At 47.8% G+C, this 26,138-nt stretch overlaps 1 protein-coding gene across 2 annotated transcripts in view; it reads left to right on the top strand.

Annotated features, from left to right (window-relative positions):
- Positions 1–26,138, top strand: part of KNTC1 (kinetochore associated 1) — a 371,840-nt gene that overhangs the window by 163,892 nt on the left and 181,810 nt on the right. For both annotated transcript variants that reach the window (XM_075323096.1, XM_075323086.1), the window contains exons 24-29: positions 4,449–4,550; positions 24,332–24,451; positions 24,544–24,687; positions 24,766–24,864; positions 25,338–25,441; positions 25,774–25,876. In XM_075323096.1, the coding sequence (XP_075179211.1) occupies positions 4,449–4,550; positions 24,332–24,451; positions 24,544–24,687; positions 24,766–24,864; positions 25,338–25,441; positions 25,774–25,876 (672 nt within the window). The remainder of the gene's footprint in view (positions 1–4,448; positions 4,551–24,331; positions 24,452–24,543; positions 24,688–24,765; positions 24,865–25,337; positions 25,442–25,773; positions 25,877–26,138) is intronic.

Here is a 26,138-nt window from a genome sequence, read left to right as displayed (position 1 = left end):
TAGGCTGAGGTTGGCCCACAGAGATATGGGCCCACATCAGCCTCCTACGACACTAAGCAAAAAACTGGCATAGTACCGCCTCCGGCTCAGGGTGTACACTGCTAGGGAGGAGCTAACTCTTTTTATGTTCACTTAGTGTCAGCCTCCTAGTCACAGCAGCATACACCCATGGTCCTGTGTCCCCCAATGAAGGCGATAGAGAAAAGCCCTTATTTGGCAAGATTGACAGAAAAATAAAAAAGTTACGGCTCTCGGAAGACGGAGGACAAAAAAGAAAAGCAGAATATAACCCGGGGGTGAAGGGGTTAACACATGACTTTATTCTGCTGGCTTTATAAGCCTTCAGTTGATATTGCATGCTGTTATTTAGTCTGTGATGTACAAGTACTCCCAGATAGTGTAAGTGACTCTCCTAGCTTGTCTGCCAGAACATTATTGCGTAATTGCATATTAGTAGTGCCCATGTACATAGCTTTATATTTGTACGCATTGTACCTCATCTGCCAAGGGGATGCCCAAACATTCAGTTAGTATAAGTCAGGCTGTTAGGCCCTGTGTGCACTAGGCGGATTTTACCGCGGATTTCCCGCAGATTTGCTGCATGTTTGCTGCATGTTTCACTGCAGAAAATGTTCATAACCTTTCTGCAGTGATTCACCAGCAAAACCTATGGGAAAATAAAAATGCTGTGCGAACTAGGCGGATTTTGACAGCTACAGGTTTTGCTGCGGGATTCCTGCATCAAAATGAATTGCATGTCACTTCTTTTCTGCAGGTAGCTGCGGCATTTCACTCCATTGATTGTAATGTAATCGTGAAATCCTGCAGGGAATCACGCAGGCAGCAAATTCTGTGCGTTTCATTGCATTTTCCTGCATTATTCCCTGCGATATTTCGTGATTTCGGGACATAATGTTCATTACTGCCTGCGTATTGCAGGGAAGTGATGTCATTATGACAGGAAGAGGAAGCGGAGCAGAGAGTAAACACACACAGATCTCACTGACACACAGACATGTAGAATATAGAAATCAAACGTACATATTACAAATAAAAAAACAAAAAAAAACGTGGGTTCCGCCGTATTTTTACCGTCCAGCCGATGTAAACACACAGCGGCGGCCCAGTATTCTCAGGCTGGGGAGAGCGAGGGCCAGGGTTAATGCACCCCCCCTCCCGCAGCCAAGAATATCAGCCCGCAGCTGCCCCGGGACTGTCGCATCCATTAATTGACAGTCCCGGATTGTCCCCGGCTCTTCCAGATTGCCGTGATGCGGTGGCAATCAGGGTAATTACGAGTTAATGGCAGCGGATCGCTGCCACTAAGTCCTGGCTTAATCATGGCAGCGTCTATGAGACAGCTTACATGATTAACCCGTAAGTAAAGTGAATAAACACACACCACGAAAAATCCTTTTATTTTAAATAAAATAGCAAAAAAGCCCCTCTTTCACCACTTTATTAACCCCTCCTAACACACAGGTCCGGCATAATCCACACAGGTCCCACGACGCTTGCAGACTGCTGCAGCCGTGTCTGACACACAGTACTTAATGCAGCCTCGTAACGAGACTGCAGGGATAACCACAGGTCATTTCTCATGGTCGGTAATGTGAACACATTACCGCTTGTGAGAACTGCAGTGTGTCCTCACAGGGACTCTATCTATTGATTGATCTGTCCTCTATCTATTGATTATCTATCCCTCTATCTATCTATCTATCTATCTATCCATTATCTATCTCTATCTTATTTATCTATCTATCTATATCAGAAGGAAATGACCTTTTTTTTTTTTAATTTTTTCATTGTGCTTTATTGCATTAAAACACATGTACCAACCTGCGGAAAAATGGCACCAAAACGCATGTGGATTTCAGTGCGTTTTTTTTTTTTTCGCGGGTGCGGAAATCTTTCAGAGCCTGCGGAATTTTCTTAAGAAAATTCCATTTTCTAGTGCGCAAAAGGCCTAACTTAGAAAACATCTTTCATAGACTGTACTGCACTACACTACGTAGTTCAGTAACATCTGTGATAAGTAATAAGAATAGAAACAATACTATTAATCCTGTCTTCTGTATCATTAAGAAATAAGTTTAATAATAGCGACCCATCAGTGAAACTTGGAGAACACCACTTATAACCTGAGACCATTTAGGGTAGTGGTCATTCACAATTATCTGGTGCCGTCTTTGAGTCACTTTTCAATCCAATTGCAATCCTTACTTTTTAATCTTACAGATCTTAGGCTATGTGCGCACGGTGCGTGTTTCGTGGTGTTTTTGCACATTTTTCGAGTGTGTTTTTGGTCTAAAAACTGCATGACTTTGATTCCCCAGCAAAGTCTACGTTTTCATTTTTGCTGTTCGCAGAGTGCAGTTTTGTTTTAGGTGCGTTTTTGTGGTGACCACAGAGATTCAACATGTCAATTATTTCTGCGTTTTTGCCAGCGTTTTTCACCCATGTAATGCATTGGAAAAAATGCGCAAAAACGCATGCGTTTTTTATCACGGGTGCGTTTTTGTGTGTTTTTTAGCGCCCAAAAACGCTGCATCTTTTTGGCCACACAAAAACACAGCGTGAGCACATAACCTAAGTTTACACATTATGCGTTTATTTACAAAGTCCAAAAACAATTTATCCACAGCTACTGCTGTGTTCAGATTTCTACTTGCCTATTCATAAAAATTAATCAGGTTAATATATGCCTATGAAGCTGTTAATCTGGGCCAGTAGACCCGCAGCCGGGCCAGGCATTGTGATCTGCATATGGACTGTGAAGCACAACAGTCTCCATTCAGTCTTACTTTCGCTGACTTTTATTAAAGATTTTTGTTTATGTAACATAGAGGCAAATAATAGTTCTAGATCGAGTTTTCTACTGTGTTTCAGATCAGAGAAAAAAACAGTGATACATAAATTATAAAACGAAACCAATGACTGTACCGTACTTTTCCTGCTTTATGACCTGTGTTTGGGCATGATTGTTTTACCATATTTGTTTTATTCTGAATCGATTTTCTTTTTTTTTCTATAGAATAATTTTTATTATACTTGTGGGAATTAACCCCTTCAGCCCCCGAGCACTTTCCGTTTTTGCGTTTTTGTTTTTTGCTCCCCTTCTTCCGAGAGCCGTAACTTTTTTATTTTTCCATCAATCTTGCCATGTAAGGGCTTGTTTTTTGCGGGACGAGTTGTACTTTTAAATGAACCCATAAGTTGTACCATATAGTGTACTGGAAAACAGCAAAAAAATTCCAAGTGCGGAAAAATTGCAAAAAAGTGTGATCGTACAATAGTTTTTGGGATATTTTATTCACTGTGTTTACTATATGGTAAAACGGATGTATCTATGTGATGCTTCAGGTCAGTGCGAGTTTGTAGACACCAAACATGTATAGGTTTACTTGTGTCTAAGGGGCTAAAAAAAATTCACAAACTTGTCCAAAAAAAGTGGTGCACGTTTTGCGCCATTTTCCAAAACTTGTAGCGTTCTCATTTTTCGGGATCTGAGACTCAGTGACGGCTTATTTTTTGCGTCTTGACCTGACGTTTTTAACGGTACCATTTTTGCGCAGATGCTACGTTTTGATCGCCTGTTATTGCATTTTGCGCAAAATTTGCGGCGACCAAAAAACATAATTTTGGCGTTTGGAATTTTTTTGCCGCTATGCCGTTTACTGATCAGATTAATTGATATTATATTTTGATAGATCGGGCATTTCTGAACGTGGCAATACCAAATATGTGTATATTTTTATTTTTTTTAATCCTTTAATTTTCATTGGGGTGAAAGGGGGGTGATTTGAACTTTTAAGGTTTTTTATTTTTTTTAAATTTTTTTTAAAAATTTTTTTTTTACTTTTTTTTTATTTTACTAGTCCCCCTAGGGGGCTATAGCGATCAGCAATCCGATCGCTCTGCGATATCTGCAGATCTCAGCTACAGAGCTGAGAACTGCAGATTTGGTGCTTTACTTTCAATGCCGGCTGTATTCCAGCATTAAGAGGAAGTGAGTCATGTTAGCTACAGGCGTCATCACATGACCCTGTGCTACCATGGCAACCACCGAAAGTCAAGTGATCATGTCACGTGACTTCCGGTGGGGGCGGGGTAAGTGACTGTCATGGCGGCGCGCATATACATATCGCTGCCAGATTTTGGCAGCGATATGTAAGGGGTTAATGGCCGCGGGTGGAAGCGATTCCACCTGCGGCTAGCAAGCACACGTCAGCTGTTGAAAACAGCTGATATGTGCGCGGATCGGCGCCTGCCGCCGCAGGGGGCGGGGCTTAACGGCACACGATCCATGACGTACCCAGTACGTCATGGGTCGTTAAGGGGTTAATATTGATCATTTTTTTTCCTTTTTACTAAACACTATTTTCATAGGGGCATGTTGTAATCAAAGTCTGTTTAGTTAAAATGTTTACTTTGTTGCTTACCAGGTGAATTGGCCCGAGAATGGCTATAAAATGGCAGAAACCTTTTTTATTTCTAAGAATCCTTCAGAGCTTGGCATTGTATCGTCTTGGCTTTGGATACCGCTGGTAAGTGCTGTTGCTTTCAATTTACACCTACCATACTGTTTTGTCATTAGTGTGCAACGTGATATTATAGAATGCTCTAAATGACAAGTTAAAAACCGGAGAAAAGCCGCTCTCCATGGAACTAGAAGGGGAAAAAAAATAATCAACATTTCTCCTCTTAAAATTGTCTTAGATGATGATGATGATGATAATATTTATTTTTTATAAAGGCCACAAAGCATTGAAATAAAAAATGTGTTGCTAATACCCTACACACTAGTGGTTCCAGCTGTCGTAATGAACAGTATGCAACAGCCAATCACTGCTGACCCCAAATATTGGCTTCCAATGTACACCTGGCCAAATCACATTTGTGCAGTTCACAATTGACTCCAACTACTAGAGCCATCGTGGAATACGTAAATGATTACAAGTTAGGTCTTATTCACACATTCAAGTTTCAAGCACGTTTCTTCTTGTTCTTAGAACAACGTATACATTATAGTCAATATGTTTTTTCACTTGCTCAAAAATAAACAACACACACCTGTCTGATTTCGTTCCAATTTTCTGATCAAACACAAGTGAATGAGTCAGCAAAATAAAAACACAGATACGCTATTTGAGTTGCATCCGTGTGCTGTTCACTTTTCACTGACTAATGCTAGTGGGAGCTTGGGAAGCCTTCATCAGTTTTTGTCCCTGATGATAAGCAGATGTCACAATGATGAAAAAACTGAAACGTGGACCAAAAACGGATAAATTTTGGATTCAGCAACCTGATGAATATCATGTAATTTCCAGTATACGAGAAATAAAACAAAAGTATGAATGTGGCCTTATTTTTATGCATAGTCTCCTTTCTACCCAAAAAAACTTAATTAATAATTTCTTAAAATGGATAAATAATTAGTATATTTACATTCATTTTAAATGATTTTGGGTCACCATTTTTATTTTTTTTTATAGCAAAATCTCAATTGTTCTTAATAGGTAGCTGCAATTCTTTTCTGTTTTTTTTTTTTTTTTGTTTCAAATCAAAGTTTATTACAAAGTATAAACCAACAAGCTGTAAATGCACAACAAATCACGTATTGGTTCATAATATTTGCATATATAACACAGCACTCCTTGAATCCAAAATGATTATGCTTGATACAGAAGAAATAGCTAATCAAGGCCAAAAGGCAAGAAAAGTTAATCCAGTTGAAAAGTATGACCAAAGAGGAACAGAACAGTAGAGAAGCGGGAGTGAAGGAAAGAGAGAGAAAAGGAAAGGAAAGTCTCGGTAACCCGACCCACCCAGGCACCTCCAAGTCACCCTACCTAATGTATCAGAGTTCACCTCATGACCCAGAGTCCAAATTCCGGAGAGTCTCTGGACAGAACCCAAGGGGTCCAAGTGTCGAGCCTTAAGTTCTGCTACAAACTCAGTCTTAGGCCCCCTTCACACGTCCGTGTCTCCGGTATGTGTTTGGTCCGTTTCCCCACGTGCCAGAGACACGGGCACACATAGACCCTTTAAAATCAATGGGTCTGCGCACACGTTCGTGTATTGCCATGGATTGTGTGTACGTGTGGAGCATAAGTGTGCTCCACATGTAGACATGTCCCTTTTTTCTCCGGCATCACGGATGTCACACAGACCGCACGGATGTGAGCTGTGTGAAACGCACCGGAGAAAACGCTTGTGTCTGTGAAAAAAAAGAATTTCTATACTCACCTTCTGCAGCACTGCTGTCTCTGCCGTTGATGTCACTTGCTTCCGACCCCCACTCATTATGCTCATTGCATGTTCACTCCACTGCGGGCCGGAAGCAGCAGCAGCGGGGAGTCGGCTGGATCGGAGACCGAAGATCAGCACCACGGACAGCAGCGCCAGGGACAAGGTGAGTAGAAAGTTCCCATTCTTCGTGTGTAATCACGGAGAACACACGTGTGCCATAAACATGGCACACGGAGGACAATACGCACCTCGTTTCCACGGTCTCGGGATCCACCTTCTAGCAGTCTCTAGGACATGTCTGAGCATACTCTTCTTATAATTGGGACATAGACAAGTTGCTCAGGGACAGGAGAGCAACCTCAGGCGAAGGTCGAACCCTAGACGCGGTGACTGTATTAAAAAGATCAAACACATCCCCCCCAAAATACTCTAATAAAAGGACAGTGCCACCAGATGTGCATTTAAGAACCCTTACCTCGCAAATATCTCCAGCAGGTGTCCAAGGGAACATCACCCTAATGGTCGTCGGACACCTGTACCATCTGGTTAGAATTTTAGAGCTCCTCTCCGGTGTTAGTGTGCACATTGACGAGTGTTGTGTAAAATCAAGGTGCTCCTCTTCAGAAAGGGGTTCACTCAGATCCTCCTCCCACTTAGAGAAAAAGGTGGGCGGGGCACTACTCGCAGAGACATTCTCTAAAAACAAGCTGTACAACAATAAGACAGTGTGGGCCGGATGCTCATCACCTAAGCAGAGGTTATCGAAAGGTGAGAGTGCCCTGAATATGTTGCTATGAGTAGATAGAGATTTCATGTAGCTCTTTACTTGCTCGTAGAGGAGCCATGCACCCGGGGAGATATCTGCCTTAGGAAAGAGAGATTAGAGCGGTTTAACGCCAAAATGGAGAATGTAGTCATTGACAATTGAGTGCTCACATCTTCTTCTTTTGTGGAGAATAACATTGTTTTGCAAACCTGTTAGGAACACTGAGTTCCCATATAATGTTGTGAGGGAACCCGGTATTGTTGTGATGTGGATTGTCCTGAGACTCTGCTTAACCCATTGAGATAGGTTCTGGAATAGACAAGAATGCATCAGGGGGCAGTTTGGGGTGTGTTTTGAGACCAAATCGCTGCCAACAGACTAGTGTCTGATTTACCCCACTCAATATCTACCAGCCATTTTTCTTTATCGCTTCATTGGGGGACACAGAGACCATGGGTTGTATGCTGCTGCCACTAGGAGGCGACACTATGTATTTAAAAAAAAAAAAAAAGAAAACATATATATATATATATATATAAAATAAATATCTCTCTTACCCTGGGTCAGCTCACCTCCACGCAGGCTGCGCGCACGCCCTCCTTTCACAGTCCCGGCCCCGTCCTCGGCACTGCCCACCGATTCCCCTGCGGCCTCCCTTCTAATTTAGTCCCCGGCTTCTCCCAGGCCTAGCTCCCGTCCGATACACGCCCCCTCCCGGCCAGCCTATCGCGCGAGTCCTTGCTCACCAGCAGGCCCGCCCACTCCAGCAGCCAGTCACAGCAGGCCTCTCTGCGCGCCCTTTCCGACCAATCACAGGCGCTCTCCCTCCCGGCCGTCCCTGAGCCAATCCCTGCAGGTTTCTTTCTGCAGCGCGCCAGTTTTGCGTGCCCTTTTCCTGCTCCTCCCCCTGTCCGGGTGCTCTCACAGCCTCTCCAGCGCCATCCCAGCTACTCTGTGCGGTGGCAGCGTCCCACGTGAAGCCACCAGCCTCATACTCCTGCAGCTCCCCGGAGCCCCCACCTCTGCTCCCTCTGCCTGCACTCTGACATCAGCGGGACACAGCGCCAGCAGAACACAGGACGCCAGAACCTGGGTAAGCCCTGCCACTGGGAGGCAGCTCCTTCCCCAGTACCCCATCCACCTGGCATCCTCCTGTCTGTTCTACCTCTCTCTCTCTCTCTCTCGCTCTCTCTCCCCTTCCTGTCTCATGTCCAACACAAGAGCCTCTCGCTCTCAGCCACAGGCCATAGTCCTACACTTCGCCTGAACCTCTTGTTTAAAGAAGTTTGCCTCAGGGCAGTCCTCACTCATCTGCCAAGCCTGCAGCACCCCCAGCATGACTACTACGAAGCCCCCCACCGCCCGTAACGAGGACTCGGCCCCCACACCTGAGTGGGCTGCAGTTCTCTCGCAGTCCGTGGACAACCTAACTAAGGTATCTCAAAGCCTGGTTTCAGCCCTAGAGCGTCTGCCAGCCCCCACCTCTGGAGCCCCCCCCGGTGGCCCAGAGCGAGTTTGAGCCCGCAGTGCTACTAGCTCGGCAGGGCAGGACGCACAAGAGATCTAGGAAGCGGTCCTTCTCGGGATCGTCCTCCAGCTCTCCTAACCCCTCCACGGCCTCCAGAGCGGCACACTCTCCCTCTCCTACCTCATCTGCGGCAGCACAGGATTCGGACCAGGACCCTGATTTGGACTCCGATCTGGACTCTGAACATATTTCTAAGCTGAGCAGCATGATGGACAGTCTGGTTATTGCCGTCAACCAGACCCTAGAGGTAAAGGATGTAGATCCTACCCCTGCCAGTCAGTCGGTTCCTTTCAAAAGGGCCAAAAAAACGCCAAGGGTCTTTGGCAACCACAGGGAATTTGATGACATTTTCTCTTGACAGTGGGAACATCCCGACAAGCGTTTCCAGAAGCGCAAGCGAGCACAGATCCTTTACCCCTTTGCACCGGAACTTCTTCAGAAGTGGTCAGCGTCTCCTTCAGTGGACCCTCCAATCTCCCGACTTTCTTCTAGTACCACCTTGCCACTCTCTGACGGTGCCTCCCTTAAAGACCCCTCTGACAGGACCATAGAATCCCTAGCCAAGTCGGCCTTTGAAGCTTCCGGCTCTGCCATCTGTCCAGCCTTTGCATCCACCTAGGTCTCCAAGGCTGTCCCCGCCTGGGCAAAGCTACTTCGACGTGGTATCCTGTCTGAAGCTCCCGGCCCTGAGCTGGCGGACCTGGCAGATCAGATCGCCCATGCTGGAAAGTATCTGGTTACTGCGTCCCTCGACTCCGCTGCTTCCACAGCACTGGCAGCCGGTAACATTGCCGCAATCCGCAGAGCCTTGTGGCTTATGGCTTGGAACGCGGACTCAGCATCCAAAAAGTCCCGCACCAGTCTCCCCTTTTTCGGGGCCAGACTCTTCGGAGAAAAACTGGACAAGATAATTTCTGAGGCAACAGGGGGTAAGAGTACCATCCTTCCTCAGCGAAAGGTCCCTCGAGCCCCTCCTAAACGACGGTCTTTTCCCTTTCGTCCCTTTCGCCAATTTACTGCCAACAGCAGCATTCGTCGAGAGCGGTCGCCAGCACGTCAAGAGAGACGGAAGCCCTCCTTTAAAGAAACACCCTCCTGGCGTTCCTGGCGTTCCCGTGGCCAGCAGTCCAAGACCTCCAGCTCCAGATCCAATAGATTCTCCTCCGCATGACTGGACTTCCATTCCCGGATCCTCATCCAGGGTCGGCGGTCGCCTCCGGCTGTTCAGAAGCGTGTGGCTTTCCGTGATAGATGACGCTTGGGTCCGAGACGACGTCTGTTACGGCTACAAGATAGTTTTCTTCACTCCCACATTCACGCTTTGTCAAGTCCCAACCCCCCAAGGATCCCTCCCTCACCAGGGGTTTCTTCGCGGCCATCCAGTCCATGCGAGATTCTGGGGTCATCACCCCCGTCCCCACTCAAGACCGGTTTCAGGGTTTTTATTCAAACCTTTTTGTTGTTCCAAAAAAGAATGCCACCGTCCGCCCCATTCTGGACCTGAAGCGGCTCAACAAGCGTGTCCGTCTCCGTCACTTCCGCATGGAGTCTCTACGCTCAGTGATTGCATCCATGGAACCCGGGGAGTTGCTTTGTTCGGTGGATATTCAGGACGCCTATCTTCACATTCCGATCTTCCCAGCTCATCAGAGATTCTTACGCTTCGCGGTTCAGGATCAACACTTTCAATTCACAGCTCTCCCATTCGGGCTCTCAACGGCTCCCAGAGTCTTCACCAAGATAATGGCAACCGTCATGGCTGTTCTTCGGACCCGGGGAATCCTAGCCATCCTGTACCTGGACGACATTTTAGTCAAAGCTAAAGTGATTGCATCCATGGAACCCGGGGAGTTGCTTTGTTCGGTGGATATTCAGGACGCCTATCTTCACATTCCGATCTTCCCAGCTCATCAGAGATTCTTACGCTTCGCGGTTCAGGATCAACACTTTCAATTCACAGCTCTCCCATTCGGGCTCTCAACGGCTCCCAGAGTCTTCACCAAGATAATGGCAACCGTCATGGCTGTTCTTCGGACCCGGGGAATCCTAGCCATCCTGTACCTGGACGACATTTTAGTCAAAGCTCCCTCGGCATCGGAGTGTCGCGAAATTCTCAGCATCACCCTGGATACTCTAACCCGTCTCGGCTGGTTGATCAACAGACCAATGTCATCTCTTATCCCGGCACAACGCATCTCATTCCTTGGCATGGTCTTCGACACTGCACAGGCGAAGGTTCTCCTACCCGAGGACAAGCTCTCGGCTATTCTCAAGGGAATTTGGAACCTCCAACGCCCTCCCCATTGCTCTCACGTCATTGTTCTTGTGAGAAGCGGTGCCCTACAGTCAATTCCATACACGTCCTCTTCAGGGTTTCCTTCTATCAAGATGGGACAAGTCTCTTCACTCCTTGGATCGCCCAGTCGTGCTCCCTCCACGGGTCAGAGAGTCACTGAAATGGTGGATATGCTCCCCCCTCATCCTCCAAGGGAGATCATTTCTTCCTCTTCGATGGAAGGTCATTACGACAGACGCCAGTCTACTAGGCTGGGGAGCCACATTCCAAGACCTCACAGTTCAAGGTCGCTGGACCGAGCCGGAAACAACCCTTCTCATAAACATTCTGGAGCTCAGGTCGGTTCGATTGGCTCTCCTACACTGGGAGACCCTGCTCCTCGGACACCCAATTCGGGTACAGTCCGACAATGCGACAACTGTGGCTTACATAAACCACCAAGGCGGAACACGCAGCCGAGCTGCAATGAAGGAGGTGTCTCAGATCCTCTACTGGGCCGAACAGAACATCCCAGCTATCTCAGCCGTCCACATTCCGGGAGTGGACAATTGGGCCTCTGACTTTCTCAGCCGAGAAGGCCTCGCCGCGGGAGAGTGGTCCCTCAATCCCAGCATCTTCCAGCAGATCTGCTTTAGGTGGGGGACCCCCGACGTGGACCTCTTGGCCTCCAGGTGGAACCACAAGGTGCCCCAGTTCGTGTCCAGGGCAAGAGATCCGCTGGCGGTCGCAACGGACGCCCTAGCGATCCCCTGGTCGCAGTTCTCTCTTTCGTACCTCTTCTCCCCGCTTCCGCTTATCCCCAGATTAATCAAAAAGATCAAATCAGAAGGAATCCCGGTGATTCTCGTGGCCCCGGATTGGCCCCGTCGTCCATGGTATGCAGAACTCGTGCACCTTCTCGCCGACATCCCGTGGAGACTACCAGACATCCCGGACCTTCTCACTCAGGGACCATTCCGCCACCAGAATTCACAGTCGCTCAATATAACGGCATGGCTGTTGAAGCCACAGTACTAACTTCCTCAGGATTCTCAGAAAGGGTCGTCCAAACAATGATTAGAGCACGGAAACCCCCCTCCTCCCGCATCTACCACCGTACGTGGAAGGCCTATTTCCGCTGGTGTGAATCTAACCAGGTCGCATCCATGACCTTCTCCTTACCAGTTCTGCTGTCTTTCCTGCAGTCCGGTCTGGATGCGGGGTTGCCACTCGGCTCCCTTAAGGGTCAGGTGTCTTGCCTATCGCTCACAGGTTCGCACAGTCATTCAAGGGGCTGCTCATTCTGTTCCCCCCTTCCAGCCTCCAGTGGAGCCTTGGGACCTTAACTTAGTTATGTCCGTTCTTCAGCATCCCCCTTAGAACCTATTCAGGAGGTGTCTCGAACGTTCCTTTCTTGGAAGGTCGCCTTCTTAGTTGCCATCACGTCAATCAGGCGGGTATCTGAACTAGCGGCACTTTCTTGCCGCTCTCCCTATCTCGTCTTCCACCAGGATAAGGTAGTCCTTCGGCCAGTCCCGTCCTTTCTTCCGAAGGTGGTCTCCTCTTTCCACCTCAACGAAGACATTGTTCTTCCCTCTTTTTGCCCGAACCCGTCTCACCCCGTGAGATTCTTCTCCACAAGCTGGACTTGGTCAGAGCCCTCCGCCTGTACATTTCCAGGACGTCTCATTTCAGAAAGTCAGATTCTCTATTTGTGCTTCCATCCGGTCCGCGCAGAGGCCTTCCCGCTTCCAAGTCCTCCATTGCGTGATGGATCCGTTCTGCCGTTCTAGAAGCCTACCGGGTAAGGGGCAGAGTGCGCCCACTCAGGATTACGGCCCATTCCACCAGGGCGGTGGGAGCCTCTTGGGTGGTCCGCCACCATGCCCCGGCGTTACAGCTTTGCAAGGCTGCAACCTGGTCTTCGCTCCACACTTTCACGAAGTTCTACAGGGTTCACACTTTTGCATCCTCTGATGCGAGCCTTGGTAGACGCGTTCTGCAGGCTGCAGTGGACCGAGGTCAGCCCTGAGAGTAACGATAGACCCACCCGTGGGACTGCTTTAGGATGTCCCATGGTCTCTGTGTCCCCCAATGAAGCGATAAAGAAAAGTAGATTTTGGGTACTTACCGTAAAATCTTTTTCTTGGAGCCTTCATTGGGGGACACAGCACCCGCCCTTGAGTTGGATACATGTTACTGTTGAATGTTGATTCTAATGTTGACTTTTGTAAGATTGTTTGTTCTTTCCTTGTCTCTTATTGCTTTCTCACTAACTGAGGAATAATTGCCAGTTGGTGGGTGTATACTGCATAGGAGGAGTTTACCTTTTTTTGCATAGTGTCGCCTCCTAGTAGCAGCAGCAGCAGCATACAACCCATGGTCTCTGTGTCCCCCAATGAAGGCTCCAAGAAAGAGATTTTACGGTGAGTACCCAAAATCTACTTTTTACCTTCGTGATTAAACAGGTTCAGACATGTACCTACAAACACATTGTGAGGAAATAGGGATATATTCTGAGCTATTAAGCCATATTCCTATAGCCGCCTTCTTGTCAAGGTACGTAAGGCCTAAGGAGGCTTCAATCAGTATGCTAATTAACTTGAGGAAATTGTCTGTTAGCAGTGGTGTGACCCAAGGCAAACTCCTATGATATGGCAATTATTTCAAATCTGTTTTATTGAGGAAACTGTTGTCAACATACAAACATATCATTTGTGCAATTACAATACATAAACATCATTTTCTCAATGCCGGGATAACATCCAGAAATTATTACATTACTAAATTTATTGGAATTCTTCAAATTATCTTTGTGCTATTACCATATAACCATTGATAAATTATAGGTCAGAATTCCCACTTGTTTTGACTTCCCGTACCCTAATATACTCATTCTCATTGTATGTCTATTGTCTTTTGAATTATTGATAAATCTTTTCATATAAAAAAAGAAACTAGAAAAATGCAGATTAATGTTCAAAAAAGAAAAAAAGAAGAGGAAAGATACAAGCATAAAGAAGAGGAAATTAGAGAGAAGGGGGGGGGAGTAAGAAAAGAAAAGAAAAAAAAAAGGGGGGGGGGAAGGAATGATACTCCCCACCGTTTCTCAGTTCAAAAAGCTCGCCAAACTCTCCACAAACTCTGGGGACTCCATGAACATAATAATCCATGGTCCCCAAACTGTAGTAAATTTTTCTGTGCTCCCATTTAGTTCTGCTGTTAGCTCCTCCATTCTCTGGAGGTTAGTCATCTCCTCCAACCAATCCAGCACCGTAGGGCATCTAGTCCAAAATCGTGGGATAATCATACGGGCAGCCTCCAGGCAAAATCGCAACATGTCCCTTTTTGTGTTTTAATAGCTCCTGGGAGCATAGAAAGAAGGGCAACCTGGGGGGACTTTTCTATTTCACCTCCGCTCATCTTTTTGTACAGGTAGAACACTGAGTCCCAAAAGGGTTGCAGCTTAGTACAGCTCCACCTTATGTGTAGCATTGTACCTGTGTCTGTGCCACACTTCCAGCACACATCAGACACAGAGGGAAATATAGCATGTAATTTAGTCGGGTAATAGTACCACCTTGTGAGAATTTTATAACTTTTCTCTTGAGCGGCGCACGCCAAGGAAAGCTTGTGGGTCCACAGGTACGCTCTGCTCCAATCGTCCTCTGAAATATCCTCTCCCAGTTCCTCTACCCACCTACAGACAAAGTGAGGTTTATCCACCCTATTTCTCTGGTTCAACATTTTATAAATGAGCTAGATGCCATGTCCAGGTGATGACCCCTGTAAAAATACTTTCTCAAAAGGAGTGGGGGGTGTCGTCATCCTTCTCTCCCTGTCCTGGTACGAGAGGAAAGATTTCAACTGCATATATTCCATCGAGGAAATCTCTCTCCCTGTGGCCTGCATGGAAGTATAAGTTGGTAGGGTGTGTCCCTGGAGTAAGTGACCAAAACGAGTATCATCCGCCCGGGTAGTAAATCCCCCGAATCTATGGGAGTGGAGTCCTGGGGGTAACTTCTTATTACCGAATACGGGGGTAAGTGGGCCCTACTACTGAGAGAGAGATCCCTTTTTTATCTCTCCATCCCACATCCCCATCGCTGTCCGCGTGAACTCCATTCCCTTCGCTATCTGGATCCTACTTTCTTTCTCTAACCATGGGAGTAAATGTAAGGGAGTTCCCAGCATATCCTGTTCGATCACCACTCATTGTTTCGAATTCCTATGAAAATGCCAGTCCAGTAATCTCGTTAGAATAGCTGCCTTGTAATATAACTGAAAATTTGGGAGCCCCGCCCCCCCGTCACTTTTGTGTCTGGTCAGAGTTTTAATTCCTGTTCGGGGTCTCCTGATCCCCCCAGACAAACCCAGGCAAGGCTGTCCGGATCTTGGAGAAGTAACTTAGCGGTAGCTGTATGGGTATTGTCTGAAACAAGAACAGGAACCTCGGTAACACATCCATTTTTTTATCGCGTTTATACGCCCAAACCACGTCAATCTCTTTTTGTCATATTTCTTTAAGTCCCTGATTGTCCTTTCTAATAAGGGGAAAAAATTGTGATGTACAATTTTTGCTGGATCCCTAGGTACCATAAGTCCCAGATATTATAAAACTGACGGTTGCCACTTAAAAGGGAAGTTTTGTGATACTCTCGCAAGGTCTTCTGCTGATAAAGTCACGTTCATGGCCTCTGATTTGGGAAAAATTTACTTTGAAGATGCTTAAGTTGCCAAACTCTTCAAACTCCTTGAGCAAGGATGGGAAGGATTTGTGTGGTTGGGAAATGAACATGAGAAGGTCATCTGCGAATAGAGCCAGCTTACGGTTCTCCCCCCCCCGCCTCTATCCCGTGGATGCTCGTGTTGTTTCAGAGGGCGACCGCAAGGTGCTCCATGACTATGACTTATAACAGGGGCGACAGTGGACATCCCTATCTCGTTCCATTGTGGACCACTATGATATGGAAATTAGTTGAGCTGGTTAGGCCTTGAGAACAATAAAGGGATGGAAGACCCCCCTCTGTGACGCTGCAGAAGAAGTGACAAACTAAATAGAGGCATCCTGTACACTTGAGACAGACAGGCACCAGGAGTAAATGTTTAATATCTCATGTGCCGTGCTTCCTATAAACATGTCAAGCAGAAATATCGCATCCAGACATCCCGACGATTCTAGCACATATTTTATGTGTGGGACCTCTGTAGGTATCCCAAACTTGATATTGGCCAGTGGGTTACCAGCAGACTAATCATGTGTCCTACATTGTGAAGATAAAATCATAACTGTAAATATGAAAGCATTGTCGTCCGCCTACGACATTCCCAGGCCAAGTTATGGCCAATAATCACTTTGGGATATTGTTTCAGACCCAGGACAAGGGTGGGGCAGTACTCCCCTGTGAGGTCACTAGGGAGGAGGGGACATGGATTGTAGCCAGTTTGATAAACACAGTACGAACACTTTTTGTGTGTTCTTCGTCGGGTGGCCTCGTATGGTGCACGTGGGGGAAGATCCAGGAACCGTGTGGCCACACAGCGCCCCCCCTGTGTCCGTTAGGGAATAAGGTAATTGATACATCTGTATACCTGCTTGTGATCCATAACTTACCTGTAAATGTATTCTGACATATATATATATATATTCTGTAAATTCCATATTGTATATATTGTAGTTTCTAGTGTGCCTTAGGCCGATTAAAATATATAATTGAATCTTGGGCTGTTCTGTTATCTCGATCTTGAATTCCACGTGTGTGCTCGGTGTAATAGTTATCGTAATCGATTGGTGGCAAGATCATCAGGATCATTGAGAGGCAACCAGTGAGATCTGGGGGAGGTTTAGATATATTCCGTCCGCAGAGGTCGGGGGAATATATACCTTACTCTCACTGGGAACCCTTCAATCATCGACATAGTAGAATAGCGGCCTCCTTGATTATTGTCGGGCAATTCCATAATTGGCCTGACTATAAGAGGGAAGCTAGAGAGCGTGTCACGTACTCTGGGAGGTGGAAAAGGGGGGGTGTAACTTCCACTCCTTCCCCCTGTTTGTGACATGTTGGTGGCCAGCGGTGGGGATCGAGATAATAGTGTGTGAGAGTGTATTCTCCCAGACACTAAAGACTGCCAGTAGCAGCTGTGGCTGCTGGGGTCTTAAGACCAGCTCAACACTAGAGTGTCAGAGTGCAGATACTGTAAGATGTGTGAATGCATCAGGTGGCAGTTATGTGTCAGTGACCAAAGTCTGCAAGAATGGCTGAGCGCACCAGGAGCAAAGCTAAAGAATGGGCCAATACTATGACCTGAGCCGAAGAGGTGGAGGACGGTGCTGTGGGCAGTGATGATGAGGTTGTGCACGAGTCCTCCAGGAGCCCGACGCCCGATAACAGCTCTGCAGAGGACATTGCACAACTTGACATTTATGGACAAGGCGAGGGGGAGCCCACCCAAGAGTCATCAAGGAGACAGATGCCAGTCTTCCACCCTGCAGTGGACCGTGAATCACCAGGCTCTGCAGCGTGCCGCAGATCACCACTTTCCAGTCCACCGAGCCTGGCAGGCTCGGATGCTCTTCTACATATGGCTATGGCCCTACTCCAGGCTGGAGACCGGGAGAGCTACAGGACCTCAGGGCAGAGCGTGAGGCTGCTGAGCGAGATCGACTAGCAGAGCGTGAGGCTGCGGAGGGACTGGCAGAGCGTGAGGCTGCGGAGCGACAGGCAGAGTATGACCACCGGCTGCAGCTAGCTCATCTCCAGCCCTCATCATCCACCCATGACCATCGAGACACCAAGCTTCCAAAGGTCCGTGCTGAGGACTTCCCTGTACTGGAGAAGGATGGAGACTTGGACTCTTTTCTGAACGGCCTTTGAACGGACTTGCCTGCAGCACCATCTGGACAAGGACCAGTGGGCCAAGTACCTGACCCCCTGTTTAAAGGGTAAGGCCCTGGATATCCTTGGGGATTTGCCTGCTGAGGCAGATCAGGGCTATGACACCATCAAGCGGGCCCTGATCCAACAGTACAACCTTACTCCGGAGTCCTACCACAAGAAGTTCCGGAGCCTGCAGAAGGGACCAAAGGACACCTGGGCTGACCACCGGCGGGCCCTTGCCAGAGCTGCCGACCACTGGACCCAAGGCCTGCAGCTTACCTCCGGACCGGAGATCCTGGATTTGTTCACGGAACAACTCTTGTGGAACTGCCCTGGGGATCTCCGCCATTTCATCCGAGACCAGAAGCCAAAGGGGTCCACTGCTATGGCTGCCCTGGCAGATGACTACACCAACAATCGGGCCCCTGAGGCCAAGAGTGTGGCCGCCAGCAGCACCTGGAGAGGGGGTAAGATGAATCCTGCGACTGCCCCACCTGCCCTTAGACTGCAGGGGGTGTCCCCCTCGACTTCCCTCTCCAGGCCAGTGGCAGAACCAAGACGGTGCCACCAGTGCAACCAAACTGGACACTTCAAGACCATATGCCCTCAGCGCCCCAAGGCCCCGGCCCCATCCCAAAGGCTGTCCACAGTGCTGTGTGTGGGTAGGAGTGGTGGTAGATCCCTGGACAACTTCCAACCTGTCGGCCGGTCTATGACCATGGGACTGCGAGATACCGCCGCTGAGATGACTCTGGTACGGCCTGAGATGGTGTCCCCCCAAGACTTGGTACCCTGAAAAACCCTCACTGTCTCCGTGATTGGAGGCATTGAACCGGCGCTGCCCGTCGTCAAGGTTTATTTGGATTGGGGCGCAGGACGAGGGGTGAGAGAAGTGGGAATAACTGATAGGATTCCTGCAAAAGTGTTACTTGGGACAGATTTGGGGCGGATAACCTCCCAGTTTGAGGCCCCCGAATCCCCAAGGGCTGATCTTTCAGCCAGTACTGACATACCCCCTGGCCATGTTGATGTGTTATCTGTACATGATGTAAGGGAGGAGGGAGGGAGCTCTGGGTCTTCTGCTTACACAGACACACACGCAGCTGCAGCTGTGACAGGGGAGGGGGTCGGAGAAAGGTGTGACAATGCCTTTACAAGTGATCAGCCAGTGAGCTGGGATCTGTTGCCCTCTGGATGGATAAGCAGAGAGCAGGATACTGCAGGGAGAGAGCCAGTGTGTGAGGTGGGGGCTACCACAGCAAATTTGGGGTCCCCAGAGATTTCACAGCGGGGTTCTGTTGCTGCAGGGGGTGAACAGGCAGGTGAGATTGGGACTGGCCCAGGAGCGGAAGTGCTCCAAGGTAAGATCTCGGTGCAGGGTTCCCCCACAACCGGGGTGTCAGGAAGCCAGTTAGGTCTGCCTGAGCCGGCATCTTGGTCAGGAACGGAGGAGAAGCAGGCCCAACCTACGGTAACAGCGGCTGTGGCCGCTGTCACCCGCAGTTGGAGTGCCAGAACCCAATGGGCCTCCCGGAGGTCCGATAGTTCTTCCCCTTCTGACCGAGTGGCAGCCGAGTCAGGCGGAGGCCAGGACACAGGTCCCGGGGTACTGACTGAAGACGTGGCAGTCTCGTCGATTCTGTCCACATCTAGTCAGGGGTTTCAGGCAGCGTTAGAAGCTGACGACAGCCTGAAAGCTCTTAAGGAGCAGGCGGCACAGCCTCCCTCGGAATCGGACCCAGAGCAAGTGGTCTGGGACCAAGGACGGCTATACTGAGTCACGGTCCAGCGGGGTTCACTGGAGGCGTGGCCCAGGGACCGACAGTTGGTGGTACCCTATCCATTCCGGACGGAGTTGTTGCGGATTGCACATGAGATTCCGATGGCCGGACACCTAGGAATCGCTAAGACCAAGGCCAGGTTAACCCAGCATTTCTACTGGCCAAAAATGTGGGCCGATGTGGTTGCCTACTGCCGTTCGTGTGACACCTGTCAGAGAGTGGGGAAAGCGCGGGGCCACGCCCCAAAGCACCACTGGTATCTTTGCCCATCATTGATGAGCCTTTCAGGAGGGTGGCTGTGGATCTGGTCGGCCCGCTGGCCATCCCCAGCAGCTCCGGGAAACACTTCATACTGATGGTAGTAGATTATGCCACCCGGTACCCTGAAGCAGTAGCCTTGTCGTCCATTCGGGCTGACAAGGTGGCCACCGCATTGCTGGAGATTTTCTCCCAAGTGGGTTTTCCCCAGGAAATGCTCACTGACCAGGGGACCCAATTCATTACACAGCTGATGGAGTCCCTCTGTAATCAAATCCAGGTGCAACATCTGGTGACCAGCCCGTACCACCCACAGACTAATGGCCTGTGCGAACGGTTCAATGGCACCTTAAAGCAGATGCTTAAGATGTTGGTCGACTCCCATGGGCGTGACTGGGAGCGGTATCTTCCCCACCTGTTATTTGCTTATCGGGAGGTTCCACAGGTCTCAACGGGATTCTCACCTTTTGAGCTCCTGTACGGGCGACGTGTGCGGGGCCCCCTTCCTCTGGTGAAAGAGGTTTGGGAGGGGATTTGGCCACCCCTGGAGTGTCGGTCATCGAGGACGCCGTGCGCTTCTGGGACAAAATGCAGGCCTTGACGCAGCTGGTGCACGACAATATGGCTCAAGCCCAGGCCGATCAGAAGCGTTGGTACGACCAGAATGCTTGTGAGAGGACCTACCAAGTGGGTCAAAAGGTGTAGGTGCTGGTCCCTGTACCACAGGATAAGCTTCAGGCAGCCTGGGAAGGCCCATACCTCGTGTACCAGCAGCTCAACCCTGTAACGTACCTGGTCACCCTGGACCCTGCCCGTGGAAGGCGGAAGGCCTTCCATGTGAACATGATGAAGGCACATCAGGAGCCGGAGGCATGTGCACACCCCGTGTGCAACCTGCCCGAAGAGGGAGAGGTTGAAACCCTCCTGGATATGCTTGCCCTGGTCAGGGCGGGTGGATCTATTGAACATGTAGAGGTTGGCCACCAGCTTTTGGAGGACCAACGGTCCAGCTGTGGGCCACCCTACACGCCTTCCGGGAGTTGTTTACCAACTGGCCCGGAAGGACTAAGTTGGCCGTCCATCACGTGGACACTGTGGATCACCCCCCGATCCGGCGCTCAGCATATCTGGTCTCACTGGAGGTGCAGCAGCACATGCATCAGGAGATTGACGAGATGCTGAAGCTGGGGGTGATCCAGGCATCCAACAATGCTTGGGACTTCCCTGTAGGCCTCGTCCCAAAGAAGGACCGAACCACTCGGTTCTGCGTGGCATACAGGGGGCTCAATGCTGTCACGGTCACCGATGCGTACCCAATGCCACGCATCGATGACCTGCTCGATCAGTTGGCCGGGGCTCAGTACCTGACCATCATGGATCTGAGCCGGGGATATTGGCAGATCCCCCGGACTCGCGAGGCCAGGGAACGCTCTGCCTTTATTACCCCATTTGGATTGTACGAGTCCACAGTGATGCCATTCGGAATGAAGAATGCCCCTGCCACTTTCCAGTGGATGGTCAACACCCTGCTTAAGGGACTTAAAGGGTACGCGGCCGCTTACCTAGATGACATCGCCATCTTCAGTCCCACCTGGGAGGATCACCTAAAGCATCTAGCACAGATGCTCAGGCGGATCCACGAGGCAGGTTTGACTATCAAGCCGGGGCAGTGTCAGCTGGGCATGAGTGAGGTCCTCTACCTGGGTCACCGGGTAGGCGAGGGAGCTCTGAAGACAGAGCCTGGGAAAGTGGAGGCCATCACGTCCTGGCCCACCCCCAGGACCAAGAAGCAGGTGATGACCTTCTTGGAGACCGCCGGGTACTATAGGAGGTTTGTTCCACACTATAGTAGCCTAGTGAAGCCCCTGACGGACCTCACCAAGAAGAAGCTGCCCTCCGCAGTCAATTAGACAATGGACTGCGAGACAGCCTTCTGGGCCCTAAAGGGTGCCCTGTCCGGCTCACCAGTACTACAGGCAGCCAACTTCACGCGGCCGTTTGTAGTACAAACCGACGCCAGTGACTTCGGCCTCGGTGCGATGCTCAGCCAGGTAGACTCTGCGAGCCAAGAGCAACCCCGTCTTGTACCTGAGCAGGAAGCTGTTGCCGAGGGAATTGGCCTACTCCACGAAGGAAAAGGAATGCTAGCCATTTTTGTGGGCTTTGCAGCGTCTGCATCCCTACCTATACGGGCGCCGCTTCATCGTGGAGACGGACCACAATCCCCTCAGCTGGTTACACACAGTCTCCAGGACGAATGGGAGGTTGTTGCGATAGAGCCTTGCACACCAGCAGTACAACTTCACCATTCGCCACAAAAAGGGCTGTGACCACGGTAATGCCGACGGGCTGTCCCGACAAGGAGAGGTCGCGGACGGACGCGCGGGGGAACACAGGAATGTGCTGCCCCCTAGCGCTCTCTAAAGGAGGGAGGTGTGAGGAAATAGGGATATATTCTGAGCTATTAAGCCATATTCCTATAGCCGCCATCTTGTAAAGTTACGTAAGGCCTAAGGAGGCTTCAATCAGTCTGCTAATTAACTTGAGAAAAATGTCTGTTAGCAGTGGTGTGACCCAAGGGAAACTCCTATGATATGGAAATTAGATGAGCTGGTTAGGCCTTGAGAACAATAAAGGGAAGGAAGACCCCCCTCTGTGACACTGCAGAAGAAGTGACAAACTAAATAGAAGCATCCTGTACACCTGAGACAGACAGGCACCAGGAATAAATGTTTAATATCTCATGAGCCATGCTTCCTATAAACATGTCAAGCAGAAATATCCCATCCAGACATCCCGACGATTCTAGCATATATTTTATATGTGTGGGACCTCTGTAGGTATCCCAAACTTGATATTGGACAGTGGGGTACCAGCAGACTAATCATGTGTTTTATCATTGTGAAGATAAAATCATACCTGTAAATATGAAAGCATTGTCGTCCGCCTACGACATTCCCAGGCCAAGTTATGGCCAATAATCACTTTGGGATATTGTTTCAGACCCAGGACAAGGGTGGGGCAGTAATCCCCTGTGAGGTCACTAGGTAGGAGGGGACATGGATTGTAGCCAGTTTAATAAACACAGTATGGACACTTTTTGGGTGTTCTTCTTCGGGTGGACTCGTGTGGTGCACGTGGGGGAAGATCCAGGAACCGTGTGGCCACACAGCGCCCCCGCCTTCCATATTGTATATATTGTAGTTTCTAGTGTGCCTTAGGCCGATCAAAATATATAATTTAATCTTGGGCTGTTCTGTTATCTCGATACTGAATTCCACGTCTGTGTGCTCGGCGTAATAGTTATCGTAATTGATTGGTGGCAGTGAGTTTATGCCAAGGATCATTGTGGGGCAACCAGTGAGATCTGGGGGAGGTTTAGATATATTCCGCCCGCAGAGGTCTGGGGAATATATACCTTACTCTCACTGGGAACCCTTCAATCATCGGCATAGTAGAATAGCGGCCTCCTTGCTTATTGTCGGGCAATTCCATAATTGGCCTGACTATAAGAGGGAAGCTAGAGAGCGTGTCACGTGCTCTGTGAGGTGGAAAAGGGGGGGTGTAACTTCCACTCCTTCCCCCTGTTCGTGGCACACATATAGGTGAAAATTAGGTAGGCTAGCTCCTCCCTCCTTCTTAGGTCTGCATAATGTCCGGTAGGATATGCGGGGACTTTTGTTGGCCCAGATAAATTTACTTATCAGTGCCTTAAGACTGGAGAAAAAGGATGCCAGAAGGCTAATGGGTATGGCTTGGAAAAAATATAATAGCCGGCAAAAAATCCATTTTGATGGCATTGATCCTTCTGGACCAAGATCGGTTCAGTTTGTTCCATTTTGCAAGATCTTGCTCTGCAGTTTGTAGTATCTTATAAAAATTTAGACTCTACAGGTTAGATGTGTCCACCGAAATTTTAATTCCCAAGTAGGTGAGGGATTCTGTTTGCCATTTGAAAGGGAAAAAGGAGCGAAATTGCACTACCTCATGTGGTGGTAGTGATATGTTAAGCATTTCCAATTTGTGTGAGTTGATCTTAGAAATTGCTGAGGTGTCCAAACCTAGAGAACTCTGAAATTAGATTTGGAATACTGGTGACAGGGGAAGGAATTTAGAGGACTAGATCATCCGCAAAGAAGGCTAATTTATGGTCTCCTGATCGGCTGTGACCCTTCTAATGGAAGGAATTCCACAGTTAGGACATACAGCAATGTGGAGAGTGAGCACCCCAGCCTAATGCCATTACGTATGCGGAAAGGGTATGATAGGAAGCTGTTTATCTTAAGTTGTTTCGGTTGGTGAGTCGTATATGGTTGAGATTCTGTTGAGCATACCCTCTCCCAATCCCACTCTTCGCATGCCTGGAACATAAATTCCCAGTGCACCCTGTCAAAGGTTTTTTCGTCGTCAATCGACAGGGTGCACAAAGGGACATCCCCACCAGGGAGACCAGACCGTCTTGATGATATTGTCCCTTGCCTCACTACCAGGGACGAATCCCACCTGATCCGGATTCTTTTCTGATTTTTTTAATCAGTACTTTCTAATTTATGATATAGAATATTTTTTGCTGTTTTAACATTTTAGAAAGAAGATGGCGACTGTGAAGAAGTTCAGCAGTTGATGAAGCTTGTCACAAGTCTTCAGGAGCTCATGTATCTGTACAGGAATTACAACTGCAAAATTGCACTTTCTGAATATGAAAAGGTAGTGATGTTTCTGGTCTTAAGTTTCTCCCTTTTTAATTTTTTTATTATATTTTTAATTTATGGCATGGATATTTTGCTTCTAAATTTCAGGAAACTACTACTACAATTGTGTTCCGTATGTTGGATAAAGTCTTGGCCCCCGAACTTATTCCAACCACTTTAGAAAAGTTTATAAGACCATACATGCACCAGCATAACCTTCAGGAAGAAGAACTTTTGCTTCAGTACATTAAGGTAAATCCTTAACAGTTTTCTAGAGAAATGGAAATACAATTGTGTTCTTAAGCTTCATTTTTCTTCAATATTTATTAGGATTTGCTGGAACATTGCAGTTCTCGTTCTGCATCATTGTTTGAAACAGCGTGGGAAGCCAAAGCAATGGCTGTTATTGGCTGCATGTCTGACACGGATGTAAGTAGACCAATTTTTGGAGGCGAAGCTTAGTTTTCAGAAAAAACACCTGTTGGAATCTGATGTATTAATAATCTTGTAGGAAGCACTTCTTCTGAGAGTGCATCTTTGTATAAGTAGCTCTGAGGTTAATTATGTGCAATGATCTCATGGTTTCTTTTCAACATGGGCACTGTATCTTGGTTTTAATTTTAAGTATCTACCTCTTCTTAAAAGGGAAGAAGGGTGATTTCCACTTTAATTCTGGAGTGCTGTTCCTTGCTATTATGTTAGGTGGAAAGCTCCTTCACAGGGAGCTTTTTGTGTTCCCAGCAGTTGGACCCCATGAATACTAATGTTAATAGCATAGCCTAAAAGCATGTCATCACTTTATAGGATCGAAATAACTTTTTTTAACATAGTGTAATGTTTTACAGAAATTCCAAAATTGTTTATGCAAAATCAAATTTATAGTTTTATTTTCTTCAATACAGTTAATATTCGATGCTGTTCTTCAAATTATGTACGGTGCTGTGGTGCCTTGGAGTGATGCCATAGAGCAACTTGTAAAGCAGCATTTGCAGATGGATCATCCCAAGTAAGGAAAAAAGACCACCATTACAAATATATGCACAATTCTATTTTGTAAAGAAAAGCTTAGCAATCGATTGGCGGGTAGAGGGTTATACACTTTCAATTGGCCAAAAGCCCCTTTACGCTTCACAATTTTAGTTACTCCCCATAAAACCCTGTGTGTTGTGTGATAAAGCTTGTCTAACACTGTAGTTCGCACTGCAAAGCATGTCCCTCTCATATGTCATGGATCCTATAAAAATAGAGCTGCAAAGGCATCTGGTGGAGGACATCTTTAGTAGATGATTAGATAATTACAGCATCTCCCTTTTTAATGTATGTGTTTTTTCTTTCTAGAGTGAAATTATTACAAGAAAGCTACAGACTCATGGAGATGAACAAACTTTTGCGAAGCTATGGCATAAGGGGTTTCAATTTTTCAAATGATAAACAAATCCTGGTAAGAAATAAAGTATTTATATATACTGAACAAAAAATATAAATTCAACACTTTTGTTTATGCTCCCATTTTTCGTGAGCTAAATTCAAACACAAATTTGTGAACAATATTTGAGAGAAAAAGACCTTTTGTGTACATTGAAAAAGTTAGATTTAGAAAAGTACATGGAAAAATTAAAAATTAGATCATTGAGCTCCGCTCATGAAGATATATATATAGATATATATATGCGTGTGTGTGTGTGTGTGTGTGTGTGTGTGTA

The sequence above is a fragment of the Anomaloglossus baeobatrachus genome, chromosome 1, assembly GCF_048569485.1.
Source record: "Anomaloglossus baeobatrachus isolate aAnoBae1 chromosome 1, aAnoBae1.hap1, whole genome shotgun sequence".
Taxonomy (NCBI): domain Eukaryota; kingdom Metazoa; phylum Chordata; class Amphibia; order Anura; family Aromobatidae; genus Anomaloglossus; species Anomaloglossus baeobatrachus.
This window is presented reverse-complemented; position numbering and strand designations above follow the sequence as displayed.